The 25,251-nt window shown below is 47.4% G+C and overlaps 1 protein-coding gene across 2 annotated transcripts in view; it reads right to left on the reverse strand.

Annotated features, from left to right (window-relative positions):
* Positions 1-2,725: 2,725 nt before the first annotated feature.
* Positions 2,726-25,251, reverse strand: part of fam193a (family with sequence similarity 193 member A) — a 266,074-nt gene continuing 243,548 nt past the window's right edge. For both annotated transcript variants that reach the window (XM_038805884.1, XM_038805883.1), the window contains 3 exons: positions 23,681-24,521; positions 17,061-17,142; positions 2,726-3,719 (listed from right to left, as the gene is read on the reverse strand). In XM_038805884.1, the coding sequence (XP_038661812.1) occupies positions 3,626-3,719; positions 17,061-17,142; positions 23,681-24,521 (1,017 nt within the window). In that variant the 3' untranslated portion in view covers positions 2,726-3,625. The remainder of the gene's footprint in view (positions 3,720-17,060; positions 17,143-23,680; positions 24,522-25,251) is intronic.

Consider the following 25,251-nt stretch of genomic DNA (forward strand, 5'->3'; position numbering starts at 1 on the left):
AATAAATGGGACAGACAATTTTTTGGGAGGGGCATAATTTTTTCAAAGGTGGAAAAGACGTAGGAAGAGATTCAGGGAGGTAGCTTGAATATGTGGGCTGAAAATACATAGGAGGTGGTGGGGAAGATAGCATAAAAGCTGACTGTAAAACAGAGGAGTTATATATTGGAGTTTGAAGCAGGTAGATGGACAAGAATGACTTTTTCCAGTCCGAGAATTAATACCCAAGACCGTTTGGCCCATCACACCTGTGCCAGCTCTCTGAAAGACTTAACCATTTGAGTCTTTCCTAGGAAGGGCAACTAGGCATGGGCAATAAATGCTGGCCTAACCAGCGACGCCCACATTCCAGTAATGAATGTATTTAAAAAAAAGTTTCCTTCAAAGTTTGAGTGGACATTCCACATCCTAACATCTCGCTGCACTTAAAAATGTTTCCTTTTTTAAAATAAATTTAAACCCAATTTTTATTTCTCCAATTAAGGGGCAATTTAGCGTAGCCAATCCACTTACCCTACACATCTTTGGAGTTGTGGAGGTGAGACCCACGCAGACACAGGGAGAATGTGCAAACTCCACACGAACAGTGACCCGGGCCAGGATCAAACCCAGGTCCTCGGCACCGTGAGGCAACAGTGTTAAATACTGCGCCACCGTGCCGCCCTTAGAAATGTTTCCGAAACTTCCTCTTTGTTTCTCCGTTGAGGGTCTTCAACTTAGGCTCTCTAGTTACCAAAACAGTTTCCCCCCAATTTACTTTTTCATTGCTTCCCATCATTTTGAACAACTTTTCAATTCTCAATTCTCATGTTCCTCATATCCCTTGAATCAACTTCGAGCCACTTTCATACCCTCCAGGGCCTTGACATCATTCCTGAAGTAGATAATCCAAAACTAGGTATTGTATTCTAACTGTGACCTAACCAATGGTATGCATAGGCTTAGCATTACCTTTTCCCTTCGGCATTCCAAGCTTCTACACAACTTTACAGAGTGTCACCCGTGGCTCAGTGAGCAGCACACTCACCTCTGAGTCGAGTGGTTGTGGATTCTCCAACTCTAGAAACCTGACATTTAGGCTCGTACTTCAGTGCAGTAACTGAGGGAGTGCACGGTTAGAGAAGCCACTTTTCAGACAAAATGTTCAACTGAAACATCTCGTGTGCATGTAAAAGATGCAAGGGACTATTCAGAGGAGGATCAGGGGAATTCTCCCCTGCACGGAGGCCCATATTTACCGGCGGTCAAACAACATCAATAAAAACAGATCAGGTTATTGTCACATTACGATTTGTGGATGCTTACTGGGTGTAAATTGGCTGCTGTATTTTCTACATTACAATAATAACTGCAATTCAAAAAAATCTGATTGGCTGCAAAGCACTTTGGGATACCCTGAGGCTGTGACAGGTGCTATATAAACGCAATTTGTCATTCACTTTTAAAAGTCTGTGTATCTGAAGAACCAAGTCTCTCCTGAATATCGCGAAGAGAGATATGCTGTTGAAGCTTTGAATCTTACACTCAAGGGGACAAATGGAAGAATGTCAAATTTCAAACAACCACAATATTTATAAGACAGGAGAAATGGGTGCTGATTGGATCCAAGTCAACTCTGATTGGCCGAGGAGGTGCCATGGAGAAAGCAACAGGGAACCATAGTTTACTTAATTCAAAAATGGTGCAAGGCTTGAGAATGTTCCTTTTGCTTGCAGAGAATGGGTTCCTGTGCGTATTGCTTCTAACAAGCATAAATGTGCCGTTACAAAATTGGTTGTTACTGTAGCTATTAGTGCACTATGTTCAGCACGTGTGGTACAGTGGGGCAGTAGTTAGTACTACTGCCTCCACGGCAGGGACCTGGATTTGATTCTGACCGCGGGTGACTGTGTGAAGTTTGCACATTCTCCCCCGTATCTGCATGGGTTTCCTCCGGGTGCTCCAGTTTCCTCCCACAGTCCAAAGGTGTGCAGGTTAGGTGGATTGGCCATGCTAAATTGCCCCATAGTGTCCAAAACATCAGGTGGCGTTACTGGGTTACTGAGATAGGGCGAGGGCAGAGGGTGCTCTTTCACTGGGTTGGTGCAGACTCCTTCTGCACTGTAGCGATTCTAAGAGCCCATCCGTGAAATCACATCAAATCATACACTTCTTGTTTTGGGTTTTGCAAGCACAGGCTGGCTGAGTGCAACCTGTACTCTGCTTATTACGAGCAAAGGAACATGCTATTTGATTTGATTAACCAAATGCCGGGACATGTTGTACATTCCTGGCATTGCACTGGCACTGAAATTGACACATTACATTGTCCAGCTATGTGGTAGGCAGAACATCTTTTTGGACAGACAGCAGCATCCTGTTTGCAGAATCTACCACTTGCACAGTCGCTGCATAGTAGCAGTTTGAAATCGCTTCCTAAAAACAGGCTTGAACGTTTGAGATTTCACAGGGTAATCAGCACCTCTTCCCCTGTAGTATAAATTGTTGTGATTGTTTGAAATTTGCCATTCTTGCATTTGTCCTGATGAATGCAAGATCAAAAGCTTTGGCAGCATGTCTCTTTTCAGCAATATTCAGGTTCTGTAACGCGTTCTCTTACTTCTCTATGCCTTTTCAAGTGTTATCATTTACGATACTTGTCCTCTTTTCAATATTACCCTCCTGTATGTTAAGAAATGCAAGGCTCCAAAATTTTGAGAGAAAAAGGCAAGTCAGACATTCACCGTTCTGCCATACTACTGTATTCCATCTTTCAAAAAGAAAGACATGATTTTTTTAATATTACTTAACAATATGTTAAAAAAGTAGCCAGTTTAGGCTTCAGTGTTAATACAATTATACACTCTATAACAGGTCGATAGTGTGAGCATTGTTCTTTTGAATTCATTCTGCAAGTATTCTTACACAAGCTGGCTACAAGTCAGAAATCAAACACAATATAGCGTAACCTTGTACACTTTAAACAGTGAATTTGTGAAGGAGTACTGGAGGCAACTGGGTTTTCACTGCCCAGTTCATTATGAGCATTCCCTTCATTCAAACCATCCTGAGGGAATGCTGGAGCAATGAAGAGTAAAAATCAATGAAATCCATTCCCTTGTCAGTAGTCGGACTGTATGTACAGTGCTGAATGCAAGACGTGAATAAAAAGTCACGGCGGACTGATGCAAAGGAGAGAACAATCAGATTGACCTTCACCCGAGCAGAAGCTTGGGCAGAACACGAGGGAAGAAGAGTCAGAGACAGAAGGTTGTTTGAGCTCCAAACCGAGCAGGTTATGACTACTGTTGAACAAGTCCCACTCACAGACTACAAACACACAAGCAAACAAAAAAAAAAAAAAATCGGGTAAGGAGGAAGTGGTGTAACAGCCGGCCAACTCGTTTCCCCAAAACCGTAAGGAAGTCCTCGGGGCCAAGGCGTCCTGCACCTATCCCAGTGCAGAACCACACACAGCAGTGGGGGAGATGGGATGGTGAGGGTAGGGGAAGGATGAGGGGGGAGAGAAAGGCAAGGCAGTTCCAGAACAACCTGGTGAGCTCTCAGCGCAGCAGAGTACTGTATATCCGAGGGGGAATATTCAGTGGAGTCACAAGTTAGTTCCTGTAGGGAACTTTTCATCTGATCAGTGAGCAGCAAAGGTGGTTTTCTTCAGGCTGAAGTTAGACCAGTTGATGGAGAGTCTCTGTCTGTTTTGCCGGGCTGAATCTAAGCAGAACCTGGGAAGGAAGAGGACACAATTACTTAAAAGAACAGAAAACGCTGCAAGTGCTGAGCAGGTTTGGCAGCATCTGTGGAGAAACAAGCATGAACATTTCAGTTTAAAGACCTCAATGAAGAAGGTAGTGAAATGAAGGCAAATACAGAGATAATTGAAAGCAGACCAAGCAGGCCAGCAGCACGGTTTAATTCCCGTCCTAGCCTCCCCGAACAGGCGCCGGAGTGTGGCGACTAGGGGCTTTTCACAGTAACTTCATTTGAAGCCTACTTGTGACAATAAGCGATTTTAATTTCATTTCAACTGATGAACAACTGGTAAATTGAACGGAAGTCATAAGAACTGCCGCCGCCAATAAACCAGTTGTTGAAAAGCCTGTCTGTGTGATCAACCTCCACAGCTTTGCATCCATCTCTCCTCTCTCTCTTAGCTGGGCGGTCATCCATAAGTGGCCATCACACTGTCCGTTCTCTCACCAGTGGGATAACAGTATAACATGAGCCTCGACTGCGAATGCCAAATAGCAATTCAATAAGGGATGAATTCACCTGAGGAAGCAGTGCTCCGAAAGCTAGTGTTTGAAACAAACCTATTGGACTTTAACCTGGTGTTCTAAGACTTCTTACTGTGCTCACCCCGGTCCAACACCGGCATCTCCACATCATGATCTTCATTACGGAGATCATTCTTGTGAACCACCTCTGGACCCTCTCCAAGGTCAGCACATCCTTCCTCATATACGGGGCCCAAAACTGCTCACAATACTCCAAATGGGGTCTGACCAGAGCCTTACACAGCCTCAATATTACATCTCTGGTCTTGTATTCTAGCCCTGTCTTGACATGAATACTAACATTGCATTTGCTTTCTTAACTGCCTGCTGAACCTACATGTTAACCTTAAGAGAATCCAAGTCCCTTTGTGCTTCAGATTTCTGAAGCCTTTTCCCATTTAGAAAATAGTCTATCCCAACCGAAGTGCATAACCTCTCACTTTTCAACATTATATTCCATCTGCTGTTTGTGATTTTCATTAATGACTTGGATGAGGGAGTTGAAGGGTGGGTCAGTAAATTTGCAGACGATACGAAGATTGGTGGAGTTGTGGATAGTGAGGAGGGCTGTTGTCGGCTGCAAAGAGATATAGATAGAATGCAGAGTTGGGCGGAGAAGTGGCAGATGAAGTTTAACCCTGAAAAGTGCGAGGTTGTCCATTTTGGAAGGACAAATATGAATGCGGAATACAGGGTTAATGGTAGAGTTCTTGGCAATGTGGAGGAGCAGAGAGATCTTGGGGTCAATGTTCATAGATCTTTGAAAGTTGCCACTCAAGTGGATAGAGCTGTGAAGAAGGACTATGGTGTGCTAGCGTTCATTAGCAGAGGGATTGAATTTAAGTGATGGTGATGATGCAGCTGTACAAAACCTTGGTCAGGCCACATTTGGAGTACTGTGTGCAGTTCTGGTCGTCTCATGAAATGAAAATCGCTTGTCACAAGTAGGCTTCAAATGAAGTTACTGTGAAAAGCCCCTAGTCGCCTCATTCTGGCGCCTGTTCGGGGAGGCTGGTACGGGAATTGAACCGCACTGCTGGCCTGCCTTGGTCTGCTTTCAAAGCCAGCGATTTAGCCGTGTGCTAAACCAGCCCCATTTTAGGAAGGATGTGGAAGCTTTGGAAAAGGTGCAAAGGAGATTTACCAGGATGTTGCCTGGAATGGAGAGTAGGTCTTACGAGGAAAGGTTGAGGGTGCTCGGCCTTTTCTCATTAGAACGGAAAAGGATAAGGGGAGACTTGATAGAGGTTTATAGGATGATCAGAGGAATAGATAGAGTAGACAGTCAGAAACTTTTTCCCCAGGTAGAACAAACCATTACAAGGGGACATAAATTTAAGGTGAATGGTGGAAGATATAGGGGGGGGAGGATGTCAGAGGTAGGTTCTTTACCCAGAGAGTAGTGGGGGCATGGAATGCACTGCCTAAGGAAGTAGTTGAGTCGGAAACTTTAGGGATCTTCAAGTGGCTATTGGATAGATACATGGATTACGGTAGAATGATGGGGTGTAGATACATTTGTTCTTAATCTAGGACAAAAGTTTGGCACAACATCGTGGGCCAAAGGGCCTGTTCTGTGCTGTATTTTCTATGTTCTTTGTCCATTCTCTTAGCCTGTCCGGGTCCTTCTGCAGCCTCCCTGCTTCCTCAACACTACCTGTCCCTCTGCATAACTTTGTATCATCTGCAAACTTAGCAACAACACCCTTCTTCCAGATCATTAATGAACATCGTGAATAGTTGTGATCCCAATACTGACCCCTGCGGAACACCACTAGTCACCGGCTGCTATCTTGAAAAGTGGCCCTTGATCCCCACTCTCTACCTTCTATAAGTCAGCCAATCCTCTATCCATGCCAGTACCTTGCCCTAACACTATGGACTCTTATCTTATTTAGTAGTAATTCCTGTGTAGCATCTTGTCAAAGTCCTCCTGGAAATCCAAATAGATCACACCCACTGGTTCTCCTTTGTCTAACTTCCTCATTACCTCCTCAAAGAATTCTAAAAGATTTGTCAGGCATGACCTCCCCTTGACCACTCTGTGCTGACTCAATCCAATTTTACCATGCATTCTGCATACTCCGCAATCTCATTCTTAATAATATCTCTAAAATCTTACTATATAACTGCAGCAAGACATCCCTGCTCCTGTACAAATCCTCTTGTTATGAAGGCCAATCAGGGCCAACTGCAATTGTATAAGGCATTGGTGAGGCCACCCCTGGAGTATTGTGTGCCGTTTTGGTGTCCACCACCCACTTCCTAATCATGGTTATATTCGCCACCCAATAGTAGTCAATGAAGTTTAGCAGCGCCAGCCTGCCCCCTCCGCAACTCCAATCAAGCTTCCCCTTTTTTACTCGCGGGGTCTTGCCTGCCCATACAAAGCCAGTGATCACTTGTTAACCCGTTTAAAAAAGTGTTGGAACATTAAGAACTCTTTGGCTATTATCATCAGATTGGAGACTCAGAGTTGCAAACAGCTGCATTTGCTAATAGCTGACTGGGGCAGACATCACATAGAGGAGGCAGTGGTGTAATGGTATTCTTACTGCATTTAGCGACCTGGGTTCGAATCCCACCATGGCAAATGGTGAAATTTGAATTCAATAAAAATCTGGAATTAAATTCTATGAAACCTGTATGGATAGAGCTGAGAAACACCAAGGGGCAAAAAACATTAGTGGGGGTTGTATAAGGACCCCAAAACGACCATGAAACCATTGTTTTTTTCGAATAAACTCTTTATTGAGGTATTTTTGGTTTTACAACAACAACAAAATAAACAATGTACATGAGTCTAGAAACATAGTGCAAAAGCCTGTTTCCTCCCTTACAGGTCCCACCTTTATTGACCCCCTACTCTAAGCTAAACTAACCCCCCCCCACTTCTGCTGACGATTAATTTTCTGCAAAGAAGTCGATGAACAGTTGCCACCTCCGGGTGAACCCTAACATTGACCCTCTCAAGGCGAACTTGATTTTCTCTAGACAGAGAAAGCTAGCCATGTCCGATAGCCAGGTCTCCGTCATCGGGGGCTTTGTATCCCTCCAAGCTAATAGTATCCGTCTCCGGGCTACCAGAGAAGCAAAGGCCAGAACGTCTGCCTCTTTCGCCTCCTGGATTCCCGGGTCCTCCGCCACCCCGAAAATCGCCACCTCTGGACTCGGTGCCACCCTTGTTTTTAACATTGTGGACATGACATTGGCAAACCCCTGCCAGAATCCCCTAAGCTTCAAACATGTCCAGAACATGTGGACATGGTTCGCTGGTCCTCCCGCACACCTTGCGCACCTATCTTCCACCCCAAAGAACCTGCTCATCCGGGCCACTGTCATGTGAGCCCGGTGAACGACCTTGAACTGTATCAGGCTGAGCCTGGCACATGTTGTGGGCGTGTTGACTCTACTCGATGCATCCGCCCAGAGTCCATCCTCTAACTCTCCTAACTCCTCTACCCACTTGCGCTTCAGCTCCTCAGTTTGCTTATCCTCTGACCCCATGAGCTCCTTATAGATGTCAGAGACCCTCCCTTCTCCCACCCAAACTCTGGAAGCTACCCTATCCTGTATCCCCCTTGGTGGTAGGAGCGGGAAGGTTGAGACCCGTCTACGTCGGAAGTCCCGCACCTGCAGGTACCTAAATTTGTTTCCCGTCGCCAATCCAAATTTCTCCTCCAGCTCCCTCAAGCTAGGAAAGCTCCCCTCTATAAACATATCCCCCATCCTCTCAATCTTTGCCCTCCGCCATCTCCGAAAACCCCCTTCCATCTTTCCCAGGGCAAACCGGAGATTTTTACAAATTGGAGAACAGACCAATGCTCCCTCAACTCCCACATGCTTCCTCCATTCCCCCTCAGACTCTCAGGGCCGCTACCACCATGGGGCTGGTGGTGTACGGGGCTGGTGGTGTACTGTGCTGGTGGGAACGGCAGAGGCACCGTTATCAACGCCCCCAAGCTGGTGCCCTTAAATGAAGCCGCCTCCATACGTTCCCATGACGATCCTCCCACTTCCTAATCATGGCTATATTCGCCACCCAATAGTAGTCAATGAAGTTTAGCAGTGCCAGCCTGCCCCCTCCGCAGCTCCAATCAAGCATCCCCTTTTTTACTCGCGGGGTCTTGCCCGCCCATACAAAGCCAGTGATCACTTGTTAACCCGTTTAAAAAAGGACCGTGGAATAAAGATGGGGAGACACTGGAATACAAACAGGAATCTCGGGAGGGCCGTCATCATCACCGTCTGGACCCTCCCAGCTAGTGACAACGGGAGCGCATCCCATCGTTGAAATTCGTCCTTCATTTGGTCTACCAGACGGGCCAGATTAAGTTTATGCAACTGTTCCCATTCCCACGCCACTTGGATGCCTAGATACCTAAAGCTTCCTCCTACCGCTCTAAACGCCAGTTCCCCCAGTTGCCTCTCCTGACTCTTGCCTGGATTGCAAACATCTCACTTTTCCCCAAATTTAGTTTGCACCCCGAAAACTAGCCAAATTCCCCCAGAATCCTCATGATTTCTTCCATCCCCTCTGCTGGGTCAGATACATACAGGAGCAGGTCGTCTGCGTAAAGCGAGACTCTGTGTTCCACTCCCCCCCCGGACCAGCCCCTTGAAGCTCTCAGTGCAATTGCCAAGGCTCTATAGCTAACGTGAACAACAGTGGGGAGAGGGGGCATACCTGTCTCGTCCCCCGATGCAGCCTAAAATAGTCCGATGTTCTCCTATTAGTCCATACGCTCGCCACAGGAGCCTGATACAGCAACCTGACCCAGTCAATAAAGCTCCGCCCAAACTTGAACCGTCCCAGTACCTCCCACAGGTATTCCCATTCTACTCGATCAAAAGCCTTCTCTGCGTCCATTGCGACTACTACCTCCACCTCCCTACCTTCAGGGGACATCATGATAACATTTAACAACCTTCTTACATTGGCCACCAACTGCCTTCCCTGAACAGACCCCGTCCGGTCCTCCCCAATCACATCCGGAACACAATCTTCAATCCTACTGCACAAAATTTTGGCCAGCAGTTTGGCGTCCACATTCAATAGAGATATCGGCCTGTAGGATCCACACAGCTCCAGGTCCTTGCCCCGCTTCAGGATCAGCGAGATTGTGGCCTGTGACATCGTCAGGGGAAGCACCCTCACTCCCTTGCTTCATTGAATCTCCTCATCAACAGAACAGAGGCCCCAATATCCCAGAGAACTTTTTATGGAATTCCACTGGGTACCCATCCGGCCCCGGGGCTTTACCCGACTGCATGGCCTTCAGCCACTCCACTATCTCTTCGATCCCGATCAGGGCCCCCAGCTCCCCACCTGCGTTCGGGAAATTCAGCCCCCCGAGGAAGTGCGTCATCCCCTCTGGCCCAGGTGGGGGTTCCAACCCATAGAGCCTACTGTAAAACTCCTTAAATGCCTTATTCACCCTCTGCTGAGTCTCCCATTAGGTTCCCGTCTCCATCCTTTATTTTCCCTATCTCCCTGGCTGCCTCCCTCTTTCTAAGCTGCTGTGGAAGGAATCTGCTGGCCTTCTCCCCATGTTCATAAATCGCCCCCCTCGCCTTTCTCAGCTGCTCTACCGCCTTTCCTGTGGTTAACAAGCTGAACCCCGCCTGTAGCCTCCGCTGTTCCCTTAAAAGCCCTGCCTCTGGGGTCTCCGCATACTTCCTGTCGACCTGTAATATGTCCTTTATCAATCGGTCCGTCGCTGCCCTGTCTACCTTCTCCCTATGGGCCCGTGTCGAGATCAGCTCCCCTCTAACCACCGCCTTCAATGCCTCCCAGACCACCGCTGCCAAAAGTTCCCCCATGTTATTGACCTCCAGGTAGCTCTGAATACATTTCCTCAACCGCCCGCACACCTCTTTGTCCTAAAAGTCCCACGTCCAGCCTCCAGTGTGGGCGTTGATTATTGTCTTTACGAACCTGTAGGTCAACCCAGTGTGGGGCATGGTCTGAGATTGTGATCGCAGAGTACCCAGTGTCCACCAGAATAAAGAAATCAATCCGGGAGTACACATTGTGCACGTGTGAGTAGAAGGAGGACTCCTTCACTCTTGGCTGCGCAAATCTCCATGGGTCCAACCCCCCATCTGCTCCATGAACCCTTTTAGTTCCTTAGCCATTGCTGGCACCCTGCCTGTTTTGAGCTTGACCGGTCCAAGCCAGGGTCAATAACTGTGTTGAAGTCCCCTCCCATGACCAGCTTATGCAAATTCAGGTCCGGTATCTTTCCCAGCATCCTCTTTATAAACTCCACATCGTCCCAATTTGCCGCATACACATTTACTAGTACCACCCGCACCCCCTCCAATTTCCCACTGACCATAATGTACCAGACCCCACATCCGAAACTATTCTTCCCGCCTCAAACACCATCGCTTGTTGATCAGGATCGCGACCCCTCTAGTCTTCGAGTCCAGTCCCGAGTGAAAAACCTGTCCGACCCAACCTTTCCTTAATCTAATTTGGTCAGCTACTCTAAGGTGCATCTCCTGTAGCATTACCACGTCTGCCTTCAGTCCTCGCAAATGAGCGAACACGTGTGCCCCCTTGACCAGCCCATTTAGCCCTCTTACATTCCGGGTGATCAGTCTAGTTGGGGGGGGGGGCGATCCCCTTCCTTCACTGATCAGCCATCCCCTCTCTCGGGCCAGTTGCCTGCCCGTGCCCCACTCCTCCACCAGCCCGCCCCCATGCAGCCTCCGCCCCCGACCTCCTCTCTGTCCCTCAGCAAAAGTCCCTCCCTCTTCAGCAGAACATTTCCCCCTACACGCTCCCCCAGTAACAGCACAAAATAAATCAACCCCTTTGATAAGCCTAGTAAGAAGTCTTACAACACCAGGTTAAAGTCCAACAGGTTTGTTTCCAACACGAGCTTTCGGAGCACGGCTCCTTCTTCAGGTGAATGGAAAGGCTTGTTCCAGAAATGTTTATATAGACACAGTCAGGGATGCCCGGAATGCGAGCACCTGCAGGCAATCAAATCATCAAAGATGCAGAGAGAGAGGTAACTCCAGGTTAAAGAGGTGTGAATTGTCCCAAGCCAGTTCAGTCGGTAGGCCTCTGCAAGTCCAGGCTTGTTGGTGGGGGCCGAATGTAATGCGACATGAATCCCAGATCCCGGTTGAGTCCGCATTCATGCGTGCGGAACTTAGCTATAAGTTTTTGCTCAGCAATTTTGCGTTGTCGCGTCTCCTGAAGGCCTCCTTGTAGAATGCTGACCCGGAGATCAGAGGCTGAATGTCCTTGACTGCTGAAGTGTTCCCCAACTGGAAGGGAACAGTCCTGCCTGTTGATAGTCGCACGATGCCCGTTTATTCGTTGTCGCAGTGTCTGCATGGTCTCGCCAATGTACCACGCTTCGGGACATCCTTTCCTGCAGCGTATGAGGTAGACTACATTGGTCGAGTCGCACGAGTATGCGCCGCGTACCTGGTGGGTGGTGTTTCCACGTGTAATGGTGGTGTCCATGTCGATGATCTGGCATGTCTTGCAGAGATTACCCTGGCAGGGTTTTGTGGTGTTGTGGTTGCTGTTCTGAAGGCTGGGTAATTTGCTGCAAACAATGGTTTGTTTGAGGTTGCGCGGTTGTTTGAAGGCCAGTAGTGGGGGTGTGGGGATGACCTTGGCAAGATGTCCATCCTCGCTGATGATGTGTTGGAGGCTGCGAAGAAGATGTCGTAGTTTCTCCGCCCCAGGAAAGTACTGGACGACGAAGGGTACTCTGTCAGTGGTGTCCCGTGTTTGTCTTCTGAGGAGGTCGGTGCGGTTTTTTGCTGTGGCGCGGTGGAACTGTCGATCAATGAGTCGAGCGCCATATCCCGTTCGTACGAGGGCATCTTTCAGCATCTGTAGGTGTCTGTTGCGCTCCTCCTTGTCTGAGCAGATCCTGTGTATACGGAGGGCTTGTCCATAGGGGATGGCTTCTTTAATGTGTTTCGGGTGAAAGCTGGAGAAGTGGAGCATCGTGAGATTATCTGTGGGCTTGCGGTAAAGCGAGGTGCTGAGGTGACCGTCCTTGATGGAGACGAGTGTGTCCAAGAATGGAACTGAATTTGGAGAATAGTCCATGGCGAGACCATGCAGACACTGCGACAACGAATAAACGGGCATCGTGCGACTATCAACAGGCAGGACTGTTCCCTTCCAGTTGGGGAACACTTCAGCAGTCAAGGACATTCAGCCTCTGATCTCCGGGTCAGCATTCTACAAGGAGGCCTTCAGGAGACGCGACAACGCAAAATTGCTGAGCAAAAACTTATAGCTAAGTTCCGCACGCATGAATGCGGACTCAACCGGGATCTGGGATTCATGTCGCATTACATTCGGCCCCCACCAACAAGCCTGGACTTGCAGAGGCCTACCGACTGAACTGGCTTGGGACAATTCACACCTCTTTAACCTGGAGTTACCTCTCTCTCTGCATCTTTGATGATTTGATTGCCTGCAGGTGCTCGCATTCCGGGCATCCCTGACTGTGTCTATATAAACATTTCTGGAACAAGCCTTTCCATTCACCTGAAGAAGGAGCCGTGCTCCGAAAGCTCGTGTTTGAAACAAACCTGTTGGACTTTAACCTGGTGTTGTAAGACTTCTTACTGTGTTCCAGTGCTTGCCCATCTTTATCCCTAGGGCCTTTTTTAAAAGGGTGACCAGCAGCATCATGGGATTTGTTTGGGCGCATGGCACCCCGAGGGTGAAGAGGGTCTTCTTGGAGCGGAGTAGGGATGGGGGGGGGCTGGCGTTGCCCAACCTCTCGGGGTATTACTGGGCGGCCAACGTGTCGATGGTGCGTAAGTGGGTGATGGAGGGGGAGGGGGCAGCATGGAAACGGATGGAGAGAGCGTCCTGTGGGGATACAAGCCTGGGGGCCCTGGTAACGGCGCCGTGGCCGCTCCCTCCCACGAGGTATACCACGAGTCCGGTGGTGGCGGCTACCCTCAAGATTTGGGGGCAGTGGAGGCGACATAGGGGAGAAGTGGGGGGCTCGATGGAGGCTCCGTTAAGGGGGAACCATAGGTTTGTCCCGGGGAACATGGATGGGGGATTTCGGGGATGGTATAGAGCGGGCATTAGACAGCTGAAGGACCTGTTTATCGACGGAAGGTTTGCGAGCCTGGGGGAGTTGGAAGAGAAATTTGGGCTCCCGCCGGGAAACATGTTTAGATATCTGCAGGTAAAGGCATTTGCTAGACGGCAGGTGGAGGGATTCCCTGCGCTCCCCGCGAAGGGGGTGAGTGACAGGGTGCTCTCGGGGGTCTGGGTCGGGGAGGGGAAGATATCCGATATCTACAAGCTTATGCAGGAGAAGGAAGAGGCGTCAGTAGAGGAGCTGAAAACGAAGTGGGAGGGGGAACTGGGGGAACAGATCGAAGACGGGACATGGGCTGATGCCCTGGAGAGGGTAAATTCTTCCTCCTCGTGTGCACGGCTTAGCCTCATCCAATTCAAGGTGCTGCATAGGGCCCACATGACTGGGACGAGGATGAATAGGTTCTTTGGGGGTGAAGATAGGTGTGCCAGGTGCTCGGGGAGTCCAGCGAACCATGCCCATATGTTCTGGGCATGCCCGGCATTGGAGGAGTTCTGGAAGGGGGTGGCGAGGACGGTGTCAAGGGTGGTGGGATCCAGGGTCAAGCCAGGATGGGGACTCGCGATCTTTGGGGTTGGGGTAGAGCCGGGAGTGCAGGAGGCGAGAGAGGCCGGAATACTGGCCTTTGCGTCCCTAGTAGCCCGGCGAAGGATTTTGCTACAGTGGAAGGACGCGAGGCCCCCAAGCGTGGAGACCTGGATCAATGACATGGCGGGCTTTATTAAGCTTGAGAAGGTTAAATTCGCCCTGAGAGGATCGGTGCAAGGGTTCTTTAAACGGTGGCAACCTTTCCTCGACTTCCTGGCTCAACGATAGGGTACTGGGACAGTAGCAGCAGCAACCCGGGGGGGGGGGGGGGCGTTGATTATGTTAGCTTATTTTATTTAAATTTGATTTATCTAATTTTAATTTATGGTTAAGTTCTCTTGTTTGGGGGGGGGGGGTGGGGGAATGTGATACATGTGATGTTACGGTATGGGGGGGAATTGTGGGTGTTATGGGGCTGTTAGTTGCATATTACTGCTTTTTGCTATACTTTTTGTTATATTTTCTGCAAAAAATTCCAATAAAAAAATTTTAAAAAAAAAAATTAAAAAAAAAAAGACTTCTTACTGTGCTCACCCCAGTCCAACGCCGGCATCTCCACATCTTTGATAAGCCTAACATCTTCTCACCCCCCGCCCAGCTAGCTTGGTGGCCCTCGCTCCTGGCGCCAGACATTCTCCCACCTATTGTTCCCTCCCCACCCTCCCCCCAACTCATACATACATATTCAAATGAAAAATAATCCCAACACAATTGCCCGACAGAGAAAAAAGACCCCCAGTTAAACAAAGAAAGGATCAAGCAAAAGATCCAGCTTCTAGACAACACACCTCCATCCCCAACAGTGCAAATGCAAACCTTAACTCACTCAGCTCTGCAACTGGCCCCAGATCAACACAGAAGGCATTACAAATAACATCCGCAAAACGAAAAACTCTTTTTAAACATAAACATTGCAGCAAAGTTCTCAGTCCGACACGAGTTCTTTCCTTTTTGCGAAATCCAGCGCTTCCTCAGGCGACTCAAAATAAAAACGTTGCTCCTTGTATGTGACCCAGAGGCGGGCTAGATACAACAGCCCGAACTTCACCTTTTTCTTGAAAAGGGTTGACCGTACCTGGTTAAACCCCACTCTTCTCCTGGCCATCTCCGCAATCAGGTCCTGATAGATCCGCAGGATACTGTTATCTCATTTACAGCTCCGTGTCTGCTTGGCCTACGGTAAAATATGCTCCTTTTCCAAATACCAGTGGAATCTCACCACCATTGCCCTCGGCTTCCTCACGAGCGCTCTGTGAGCCCTGTCCACCTCCAAGGGTCGGGGGAATGCCCCATCCCCCAGCAGCTTCTCGAACATACCCGTTATGTATGCCCCAGCGTCCGCTCCTTTGGACCCCTCTGGGAGCCCAATGATTCTCAGGTTCTGCCGGCGGGATCTGTTCTCTAGGTCCTCCACATTCTCCAGGAGCCTTTTTTGCTCTCCTCAGCATCCCCACCTCCAGCTCCACCGCTGTTTGATGTTCCTCCTGGTCAGCCAGCGCTTTCTCTACTTTCTGAATCGCCCGATCTTGGGCATCCAATCTAAGCTCCAGCCGTGCAATTGCCTCTTTAAATCGGGAATGAAACCATTGAGCGTTAGAAAAACCCACCAATGTCCTTTCGGGAAAGAAACCTTCCATCCTTACTTGGTCTGGCCACAGCAATGTGTTTGACTCTTAAAATGCCTTCATAAAATGGCCACAGTTAAAGGGCAGTAAAAGGTCCAGCCAGCAAAGCCCACATCCACTGAACAAATTAAAACAAATCTTGTCTGCGAAAACATTGTGTTGGCTTGGCTGGAATGATAAGCGATGCAGGAGGCGTGAGGCGTTAGCCTTTGTTCCCTTTCAGAAACTTACAAAAGTTGCATGTGATCAGCTGGAGCCGTTTTATCAATCCAGCAATTGTCCATTTTGAGGGGAAAAAAAATAATTTTGTAAAGTAGCCCGGCTGATGGAGATACATACAGATATTTATTTTCCTTTGTCTCGACGGGGCCAATAGAGTGGCAGACTATCAGTTCAGAAACCACAGGGTCTACTTTCAAACCAGTCCAGTTATTTAGGTCCTTTAAGAAATTATTTAAATTCTTTAATATTTAAGTAGTTTGATTCAGGTGTTAAAATGCAGGCTGCAAAATTTAGCGTCATATCTAGACTTAGCACATGGTAGAAACACTTAACAGATGGAGTACACAGTTCTTTGCAGAATCGTAGAATAGTGGAGCACAGGAGCAGGCCATGTGGCTAATTGTGCCTGTGCTGGCTGACCCACTCCAAGAACGTCTTAACTAGTCTCACCCCCCCCCCTCTGAAAATTCTCTCTTCAGGTGCGTAACCAATTCAGCTTTGAAAACCCAGTTTCAACTTGCTTCCACCACACATTCCAGACCCCACCATGCGCTGCATAAATCCTCCTCCCCCACACCATAATCATTGGTCCTTCTGCCAATCACATTAAATCAGTGTCCACTGATTTTCAATCCTTCTGCCCATGGGAACAGTTTATCTTTATCCACCCTGTCTTAACTTTGGTAAGCATTCTGTTTCTGAGATTAATTAGTAAATAACTGTTGGATGCAGTCTTGGGATTCAAAATGCCTACAGCATTTTTTTTCATAGTTAAGCCCAGTTTGAAAGCGAGCTGGCAGACCGTGATTCAGGCTTTACCCCATATCAGTGCTGAGTTAGGAATTAGTAACAATGGCAGTAGAGGTATTACACTTAGCCACGATAGCTTGGATATGGAGAGTCAATATAAACACCAGAGGTGTGGTCATGTAGTTCTTAGAAGCTCATAAGATACAGGAGCAGAATTAGGCCGTTTGGCCCATTGAGTCTGCTTCGCCATTCGAACATGGCTGATCTCATCCTGGCCTTAACTCCACCATCCTGCCCATTCTCCATAACCTTTCTTTTATTAAAAAGCTCCCTGTTCCTAATTATGTAAACATCTGTGTAGGTTGTGCTGTTGAGGAGGATGCCATGATCAAATAGCCCATGGAAAGTATCAGACAAGACTGGCAAATATGAGGTTACAGCGATGTGCACAGCAATATCACCAGTAATACATAACAAACTATCAAAATTCACATTACCTCTTGAAATACTCCACTTCACGCTCGGTCTCATCCATCTCGACACTGTCCAAATCAATGTCTTTAGGTAGGAACACATCATCTATTTCAAATAAAAATATATAAATTGCTCATGAACGGATTCATTAAGATGCAAATTTTATATTTCTTTCAGAAAAGTGCTTTCTGAGTTCCAGCATGTGAGCAATTTGCGTGGGCCTTATTTACAAGGTTGTCGATAGCCAATCTGATCCCAGTGGATTTGTAAGAATCCTAACACTTCCATGAGAAACGGGCCTTTGATGGAATGACATCTAATCTCCTACCTCTTGCATATTTTCAATTTCTGGAAGGCACATTTACTATATTTAAATCTGCAGCTGCATGTTATAATTTCCTTACAGAGCTTAATGGGTTCCATCCTGCGCTCAAATACACCTCTGAAATGGAGCAGTGAAATGAACTCCCTTTCCTGGAGTTGAGGAATCAGCCAGTTCTCTACCACGGTCTGTCACAAGTCCATCTTCATTGGTCAATATGCACATCGGGATTCTTGCAGTTCCACGTGCTGTAAGACTGGCCTTTTTGGCAACCTCGTAAATAGGGCCCAAACTTGTTGCTCACCATGTAAGCTTGATGTTGAAATAAGTTGCATCAAAGACATCCTGCCACATAATGGCAACCTGATCAGCTGTTTTGCGTTGTACATCCTGCAAACGCATGATCAGGCCCAAGGCCGTCACTTTTAGCCCAGAAAAGTACCCAGTCTATTTCAGATTACCCTGCAAAGGTAAGGTATCTGAAAAATGTGAGCAACAGGTGAAGCTAGCTGTTTCACATTGCTACTATACAGTAGCAACATGAGGGTATTTTCCGTGAACATAATGCTGCTGTTAAGCCAAAATGATGTTCTGCCCATCACACAAATGAGTAATATGGTATCTCAATTTCAGAGCCAATGCTAGGCTGTAGGTCAGACATTTGAAAGATTGGTGGATCATATCAAACAGCACATCCCTTCCACAGTAAACCAACCCAACCAGCCCATGCTTGCAAAACTCAAAAAACACACTTTCCAGCAGTAGTGGCAATTCCGCAATTGGACAAAATTTGCTAAATAATCCTTAGTGTGCTAAGAATCACACTGACAACCAATTTAAGATTGTCAGTTGGGCTTGCAGTGTGGTGCATTTACGTGTACTAGATCTCACACATAATTAATACACAAGGCCCTGTTCTTTGCAGACAGAAAGAACATGTACACAAATTGCACCTGTTCCAGTTGAACAAAATATGTAACAGCCATTCGCTGGTTCATCCCTCAGGACAATGTCCGGGCCGGCGCCAAACTGCCTGGTCAAAATTCCAAACAAGGCTTGGCAGTTAACTGTCAGTCAGCATCAATTGGTGTATTCTCCATGGCAACACCTCTACCAGAGTCCACTTGCCAACCAACCAGCACTCTCTTCTTGTACAGTATAAATTTGTTGATTTCCCCTGACATTGGTGGTATTCTTGCGATGTCCTGATGAGTGCAGGACTGGGAAACTTCGACAATAATCTTCTTCAGCAATATTCAAACATAGCTTATATAATCCACAACACATTATTGGGTGGCATGGTGGCAGAGTGGTTAGCACTCCTGCATCACAGCACTGGGATCCAGGTTCAATTCCGACTTTGGGTGACAGTCTGTGTGGAATTTGCACTTTCTTTGTTTGATAAATTTAGAGTACCCAATTCATTTTTTCCAATTAAGGAGCAATTTAGCGTGGCCAATCCACCTAGCCTGCACATCTTTGGGTTGTGGGGGCGAAACCCACGCAAACACGGGGAGAATGTGCAAACTCCACACGGATAGTGACCCAGGGCCAGGATCGAACCTGGGACCGTGGCGCCGTGAGGTAACAGGGCTAACCCACTGCGCCACCCTAAAATGTGCACTTTCTCTCGTGCGTGTGTGCGTGGATGCTGTGGTTTCCTCCCACAGTCCAAAGATGCGCAGGTTAGGTGAATTGGCTATGCTAAATTGTCCTTTAGTGTCCATTGATGTCTCGGTTAGCTAAAGGGGTTATTGGGATAGGGTGGGAAACTGGGCTTGGGTGGAGTGCTCTTTCCGAGGGTCTGTGCAGACTTGATGGGCTGAATGGCCTCCTGCACTGTAGGGATTCTATGACTGGCTTATGAGGCTACAGGGATACGGCAGGGGAGTGGGCAGAGGTAGGGTGTTCTTTCGGAGGGTTGGTGCGGACCAGATGGGCCAAATGGTCTCCTTCTGCACTGTAGGATTCTATGATCCACTATAACCACTAGGACACCGAAAACCACTCCATCACATCGCTGTAAAACTTGTTTCTCAAACAGTAGCCTGGGTAACCAACTTAGGCTTCCAGGATGGATCACCGTCTAAACCCATGGCCTGTACCAACTAGAAGGACGTGAGCAACAGAAGAATGGGAACATCTCCATCTGCAAGTTCCCCTTCAAGTCACACACCATCCCATCTGACTTGAAACTATGTCCCCGTTCCTTCACCATCTCTGGGTCAAAATTGTGGAACTCCCTCCCAAACAGCACCATTGGTGTAACTATACGACATGGACTGCAGCAGCTCAAGGTGGCAGCTCACCCCCACCTTAAGGGAAAATAGGGATGGGCAATAAAAGTGCTGGCTGAGCAGAAAAAGAATGAATCCACTAAGCTGTAATCAAACAACTGCCCAACTCTTCCTCGAGGCTCAGCAATGAGGGAGTGGCAGCAGAGGGTGGGGTAGTCGATACCACTGAGGGGCAAAGTTACAAAATTGATGGCAAAAGGAAGCCAGCTTCCAAGTGGCTTCTTCAGTATTAGTACTACACAGCAAAACAGAAATGGTTAAAGGTCAATGATTTCAGAATACTGATTAGTTCCTGGGGGTGGCAAGGTTAGCACTGCTGCTTTACGATGCAGTGGTTAGCACTGCTGTCTCACAATGCCGAGGACCCGGGTTCGATCCCAGCCCGGGTCACTGTCCGTGTGGAGTTTGCACGTTCTCCCCGTGTCTGCGTGGGTCTCACCCCCACAACCCATTATTGTGCAGGGTAGGTGGATTGGCCGCGCTACAATTGCCCCTTAATTGGGAAGAATAAAAAAAGAATACTGCTTAGTTCCACTGAATGTCCACAGTCAAGGAATTAATTATATAAATTAGTGAATCGTAAAACATCATGCTGAGAGGCACAGAAATCAGAGTGAAGAAGCAACACTGGTTGAGAAAAAAAAAAATGGAGATTTTCCATCTGGAGACCATTGTGAAGGGGACAAGAAAAAAGTACCAAAATAAAATGATCAATAACAAGTGGTGAATTTTAAAACCACAAGGTCAGCACGGTGGTTAGCACAGCTGCTTCACAGTGCCAGGGGCCCAGGTTTGATTCCGGCCTTGGATGACTGTCTGTGTGGAGTTTGCATGTTCCCCCCATGTCTGCATGGGTTTCCTCCGGGTGCCCCCACAGTCCAAAGATGTGCAGGTTAGGTGGATTGGCCATGATCAATTGCCCTTAGCGTCCAAAAAATGTGCAGGTTAGGTGAGGTTACAGGGATGGGATGGGGAGTGCTCTATCGGAGGGTGGGTGCAGACACGATTGGCCAAGTGGCCTCCTTCCGGACCGTAGGGATTTGATGAATTGACGGTACAGTAAATAAATAAACAGTGGGGGTAAAAGATAAAGGCTTTCGTCAAAGATAATAAGACGTGCTCAGCCACGGAAATTAGGAAAGACTCCAGCTCGACATCAAAATTGCTCCAAGTGTTTCTGGGTTAGGGATGAGTTATTTGGCCAGTTCTCCTGTTTCTGAACATTAAACGCCAACCCTCGAGAAGTACAGATGAAGTGTACAGAAGTTAAGGTTTGGCTATGATCTTTCTGATGAGTGGAGGGATGAAGGAACAGTGTGTGTATTGGTGATCATTATTGAGGTAGGATATTCAGGCCAAAGGGGAGTTATTAGACGTTATGGGTGGGAAAATTCATGACTTCCACTGCCCTTGTTTGAATAAATGTTGAAGAATGAAAGCAGGTACTGCATCAATTTTATCTAGCTAGTCTTAGAGCTCCCTCTCCTGGTGGAAACTTACTGCAGATTGACAAACTACAGTACACAGTTCCAAAAAAATTCATTCTTATATGCAGGTTAATGCCTAAGTCATTGGAATCCTCATGCAAGAGAAAAGAAATACCACGGGAACATGAAAGGGGACGGAGGCACAAAAGGGAACAGGGAACTAAAAAATGGGAAAGCAAAAGGCAAGGGTACGAGATAGCAGGTGAGAAAGAGAGAACAAAAAAGGCCATTTGTTTTAGGAGCGTTGCAATGCCAGCATGGTGTTTTCCACTGATCCCAGATGTCTTAAGGTGACATTGATGGGTCACTTCAAAGTCTTGCACTCCAATTAATTTCCCTAGTTTTGGAGAATATTGGATTGGATTGGATTTGGATTTGTTTATTGTCACATGTACCGAGGTACAGGGAAAAATATTTTTCTGCGAGCAGCTCAACAGATCATTAAGTAAATGGGAAGAAAAGGAAATAAAAGAAAATACTGAGTTTTAGTAAAGTCACTCGCTGGGTTTTGGTTTGTCAACCACTGGGTTCCAGTACCAAAACCACTGTTACATCTAAATCCGAAGTGTTAGGACTGGAGAGTCTGTCATTACCCAGCACTTAAATACTTTGGGCAAAAAGAAAAATATCTGTATTCAGAAATATCCCTTTTGGCCAATGTTACGTCGCTCTGCAGAATTACAGTGCAAAATGTTTTTAGTCAGGAGGCATCAAACGTGTGATACAGGTTCGATGGACCTTCTGGTCTTTTCCTGCCTGTCATTTTCATATGCTTTGTACAAATCCATCAGTTGCAAAGACCGACAAGAGGTGTGTTTGAAACTACTCAAAAGGCAATTCAGCAAACATTCTTTGAGTACTTTCAGACAGGTAGATTGAATGGCCACTGATTCAATGTATCCACAATGTATTGAACAAAAATAATTATTTTACCGTCCTGGGGAAAGTTGATGAACAGGGACCACATATCTGACTAAACAACATTACCGGCACAGCCCACTTGGTCCAAACGCCTCTCATCATTATATGAAAAATTGAGTGAAACACACGAGCATAGGATATAGGAGCAAAAGTAGGCCATTCAGCCCTTCAGCCATCATTCGATAAGATCATGGCTGACTGTGGCCTCGACTCCATCCTCCTGCCCCCTTGGCTCTCTTGGTCTATCAAAAACGTATCTAACTCTGTCTGTAATAACTTCAAAGACCCGGCCCCACTGAAAATGAAAATCGCTTATTGTCACAAGTAGGCTTCAATGAAGTTACTGTGAAAAGCCCCTAGTCGCCACATTCCGGCGCCTGTTCGGGGAGGCTGGTATGGGAATTGAACCGTGCTGCTGGCCTGCCTGGGTCTGCTTTAACAGCCAGCGATTTAGCTCAGTGTGCTAAACCAGCCCCTTGCCACTGCTTTCTGGTGAAGAGATTTCCATAGACCACCGACCCTTAGAAAAAAATTCTACTCATCTCAGTCTTGGGAGGGAGATTTCTTATTCTTAAACTCTACTTCTCATCTCTCCCATAAGGTGAAACATCCTCTCAGCATCCACCCTGTCAAGTCCCCTTAGGATCTTGTGTTTCAATAAGATCACTTCTCAATCTTCTAAATTCCATGTGGATATATGTAACCATGCCTAACAGTTCTTCATAAGATATCCTGCACAGGGCTTTTATATTCCATTCCTCTTGCAATAAATGCCAAAGTTCCACTTGCCTTCCTAATCACTTGTTGTACCTGCTGACTAACATTTTCTGATTCATGTACCAGGGCACCCAGATCCCTCTGTGCCACCAGATTCTGCAATCTGTCTCCATTTAAATAGCATATTGTTTTCTATTCTTTAAAAAAAATCGTTATTGTCACAAGTAGGCTTACATTGACACTGCAATGAAGTTACTGTGAAAAGCCCCCAGTCGCCACACTCCGGCGCCTGTTCGGGTACACGGAGGGGGAATTCAGAATGTCCAATTCACCTAACAGCACGTCTTTCGGGACTTGTGGGAGGAAACCGGAGCACCCGGAGGAAACCCATGCAGGCACAGGGACAACGTGCAGCCTCCGCACAGACAGTGACCCAAGCCGGGAATCGGACCTGGGACACTGGAGCTGTGAAGCAACAGTGCTAACCACTGCTACCATGCCGCGCCAAATTCTTCCTGTCACATTTTTCCACATTACATTCCATCTGCCAATTTTTTGCCCACTCATTTAACCTATCTATAGCCCTTTCCAGACTCTCTACCTCCTCTTGACAATTTACTTTCCAAACTATTTTGGTATCATAACAAATTTACCTACCATACCTTTGGTCTCTTCATCCAAGTTATTGATATCGACTGAAAATAGTTAAAGCTCCTGCACTGATCCCTGTGGCACTCCCAATAGTTACAGCCTGCCAACCCAACAATGTTCCATTTATCCCTGCTCTTCGTTTCCTGCTAGCTAACCCATTCCTTATCTATGCCAATATGCTACCATCCACACTAGGTGATATGGAGTAACTTTAACGAGGCACCTTAGCAAGTGCCTTTCAAACTTACCGATAGAGTTGTTCAGCTTGTCGCCTTTCTTCTTTTTGTTTTTCTTGGTCTTTCCTTTGGGCTGGGGCGATTCCGCTGTGTTTTTGTTAATTTGCTGCTGATCATTAGAAGGGGCAGGTTCGCACACTACCGGCACTTTGTCTTCCTTCATGTGGTTGAGCTTCTTCCCATTAACTCCTTTCCTCTCCTCCTTTCTCTGCTCCGCCATCATTTGGCACTCGGACAACTTTGGTTTGGGTGCCCCCAGTTCTGCCTGACATTTGGCTGAGTTCTTCTGGTGCACCTCGCAGTGTCTGAAGCCCTCAGCTGGCTTCAACAGCCGTTCAGTACTCTGTTTGACCACCTGCGATTTTAACTTCTGCTTGCCGTTTACTTCATTGTGGACCAGTGTGGGGTCTGGGCTGAGGTTGGCCTCCCGTTGTTTGGCCTTTGTCTCCCGCTGAGATGGAGCCTGGGGAAGTCGGGGGTCTTTCCAGTTAGCTGCTGCCTGCTGTGCCATACAAGGTTCTGGCATCGCTCTCTGCTCCTCTTTGCTGTTTGCCTGTGTCGATGGAGAGTTGGTAGGTTTTGCTACAGTGTCTGGTTGCTGGGATTTGCGGATGTCATTGACTAGATCCACAGCAGTTTCCTTTAGCCGTGCGTTTTGCAGAAAGCACTCGCTTTTCTGGGACTCTTTCATTCTCTCTTTTTTCTTTTTCTTGGCAGATCTGATTTGTTGTAGCTCTTGAAGCCGTCGCAGCTCCAGTTTTAGCCGCTCTTCCTCCTCCCGCCGCCTCTGTTCCTCCAAAAGCTGCAACTGTTCTCTCTCACGGGCTTCGGCTTCAAGTCGAGCCTTCTCTTCCTGCTGGGGGAAAACAGCACTAAGTTTATTGAGCTAAAGCTTTTGTCGCGTTTATAAAAGTGTGTTACTCACCTAGTTGCAGTCCATAAGGTCTTTAAATATATCCCCCCTACTAACATGGGGCAAGAATTGGGGTCTAAATTGTTCCATGCCTCAAGCTAGGAAATGACTTACTGAGGAAGGCATGCTTAGAAACCTTTTTGGTTAACTGTTTCTTTCTCCCCAGATGCTAACTGGCGCAATGAGTATTTCCACAACTTCCGGGGGCAGCCATGGTATGATCGGTCACACGCAGGGTGAATGCATATGCACCCAATTGGTTTAGCACAGGGCTAAATCGTTGGCTTTGAAAGCAGACCACGGCAGGCCAGCAGCACGGTTCAATTCCCGTACCAGCCTCCCCGAACAGGCGCCGGAATGTGGCGACTAGGGGCTTTTCACAGTAACTTCATTTGAAGCCTACTTGAGACAATAAGCGATTTTCATTTTCAATGTCGAGTTCATGAAGAAGTTGTTAGGAACATGGACTCTCACCCACTGATCATGAGCGGGTGAGTCTCATTGTGCAATGGAGTTGAGGACAGATAGATCGAGCCCCAAGCCAATGGGGAGGGAGTGGGGAGGGTTTATGGAAAGAATGGGATGGTGGACCCGGGAGGTTCAGGTACCCGGGGGAGAGGGAGTAGCCCTTCTTCTTGAATGTTCACTGGATATATTCCCGAATTGACTT

Source organism: Scyliorhinus canicula, chromosome 8, assembly GCF_902713615.1.
Source record: "Scyliorhinus canicula chromosome 8, sScyCan1.1, whole genome shotgun sequence".
NCBI lineage: Eukaryota > Metazoa > Chordata > Chondrichthyes > Carcharhiniformes > Scyliorhinidae > Scyliorhinus > Scyliorhinus canicula.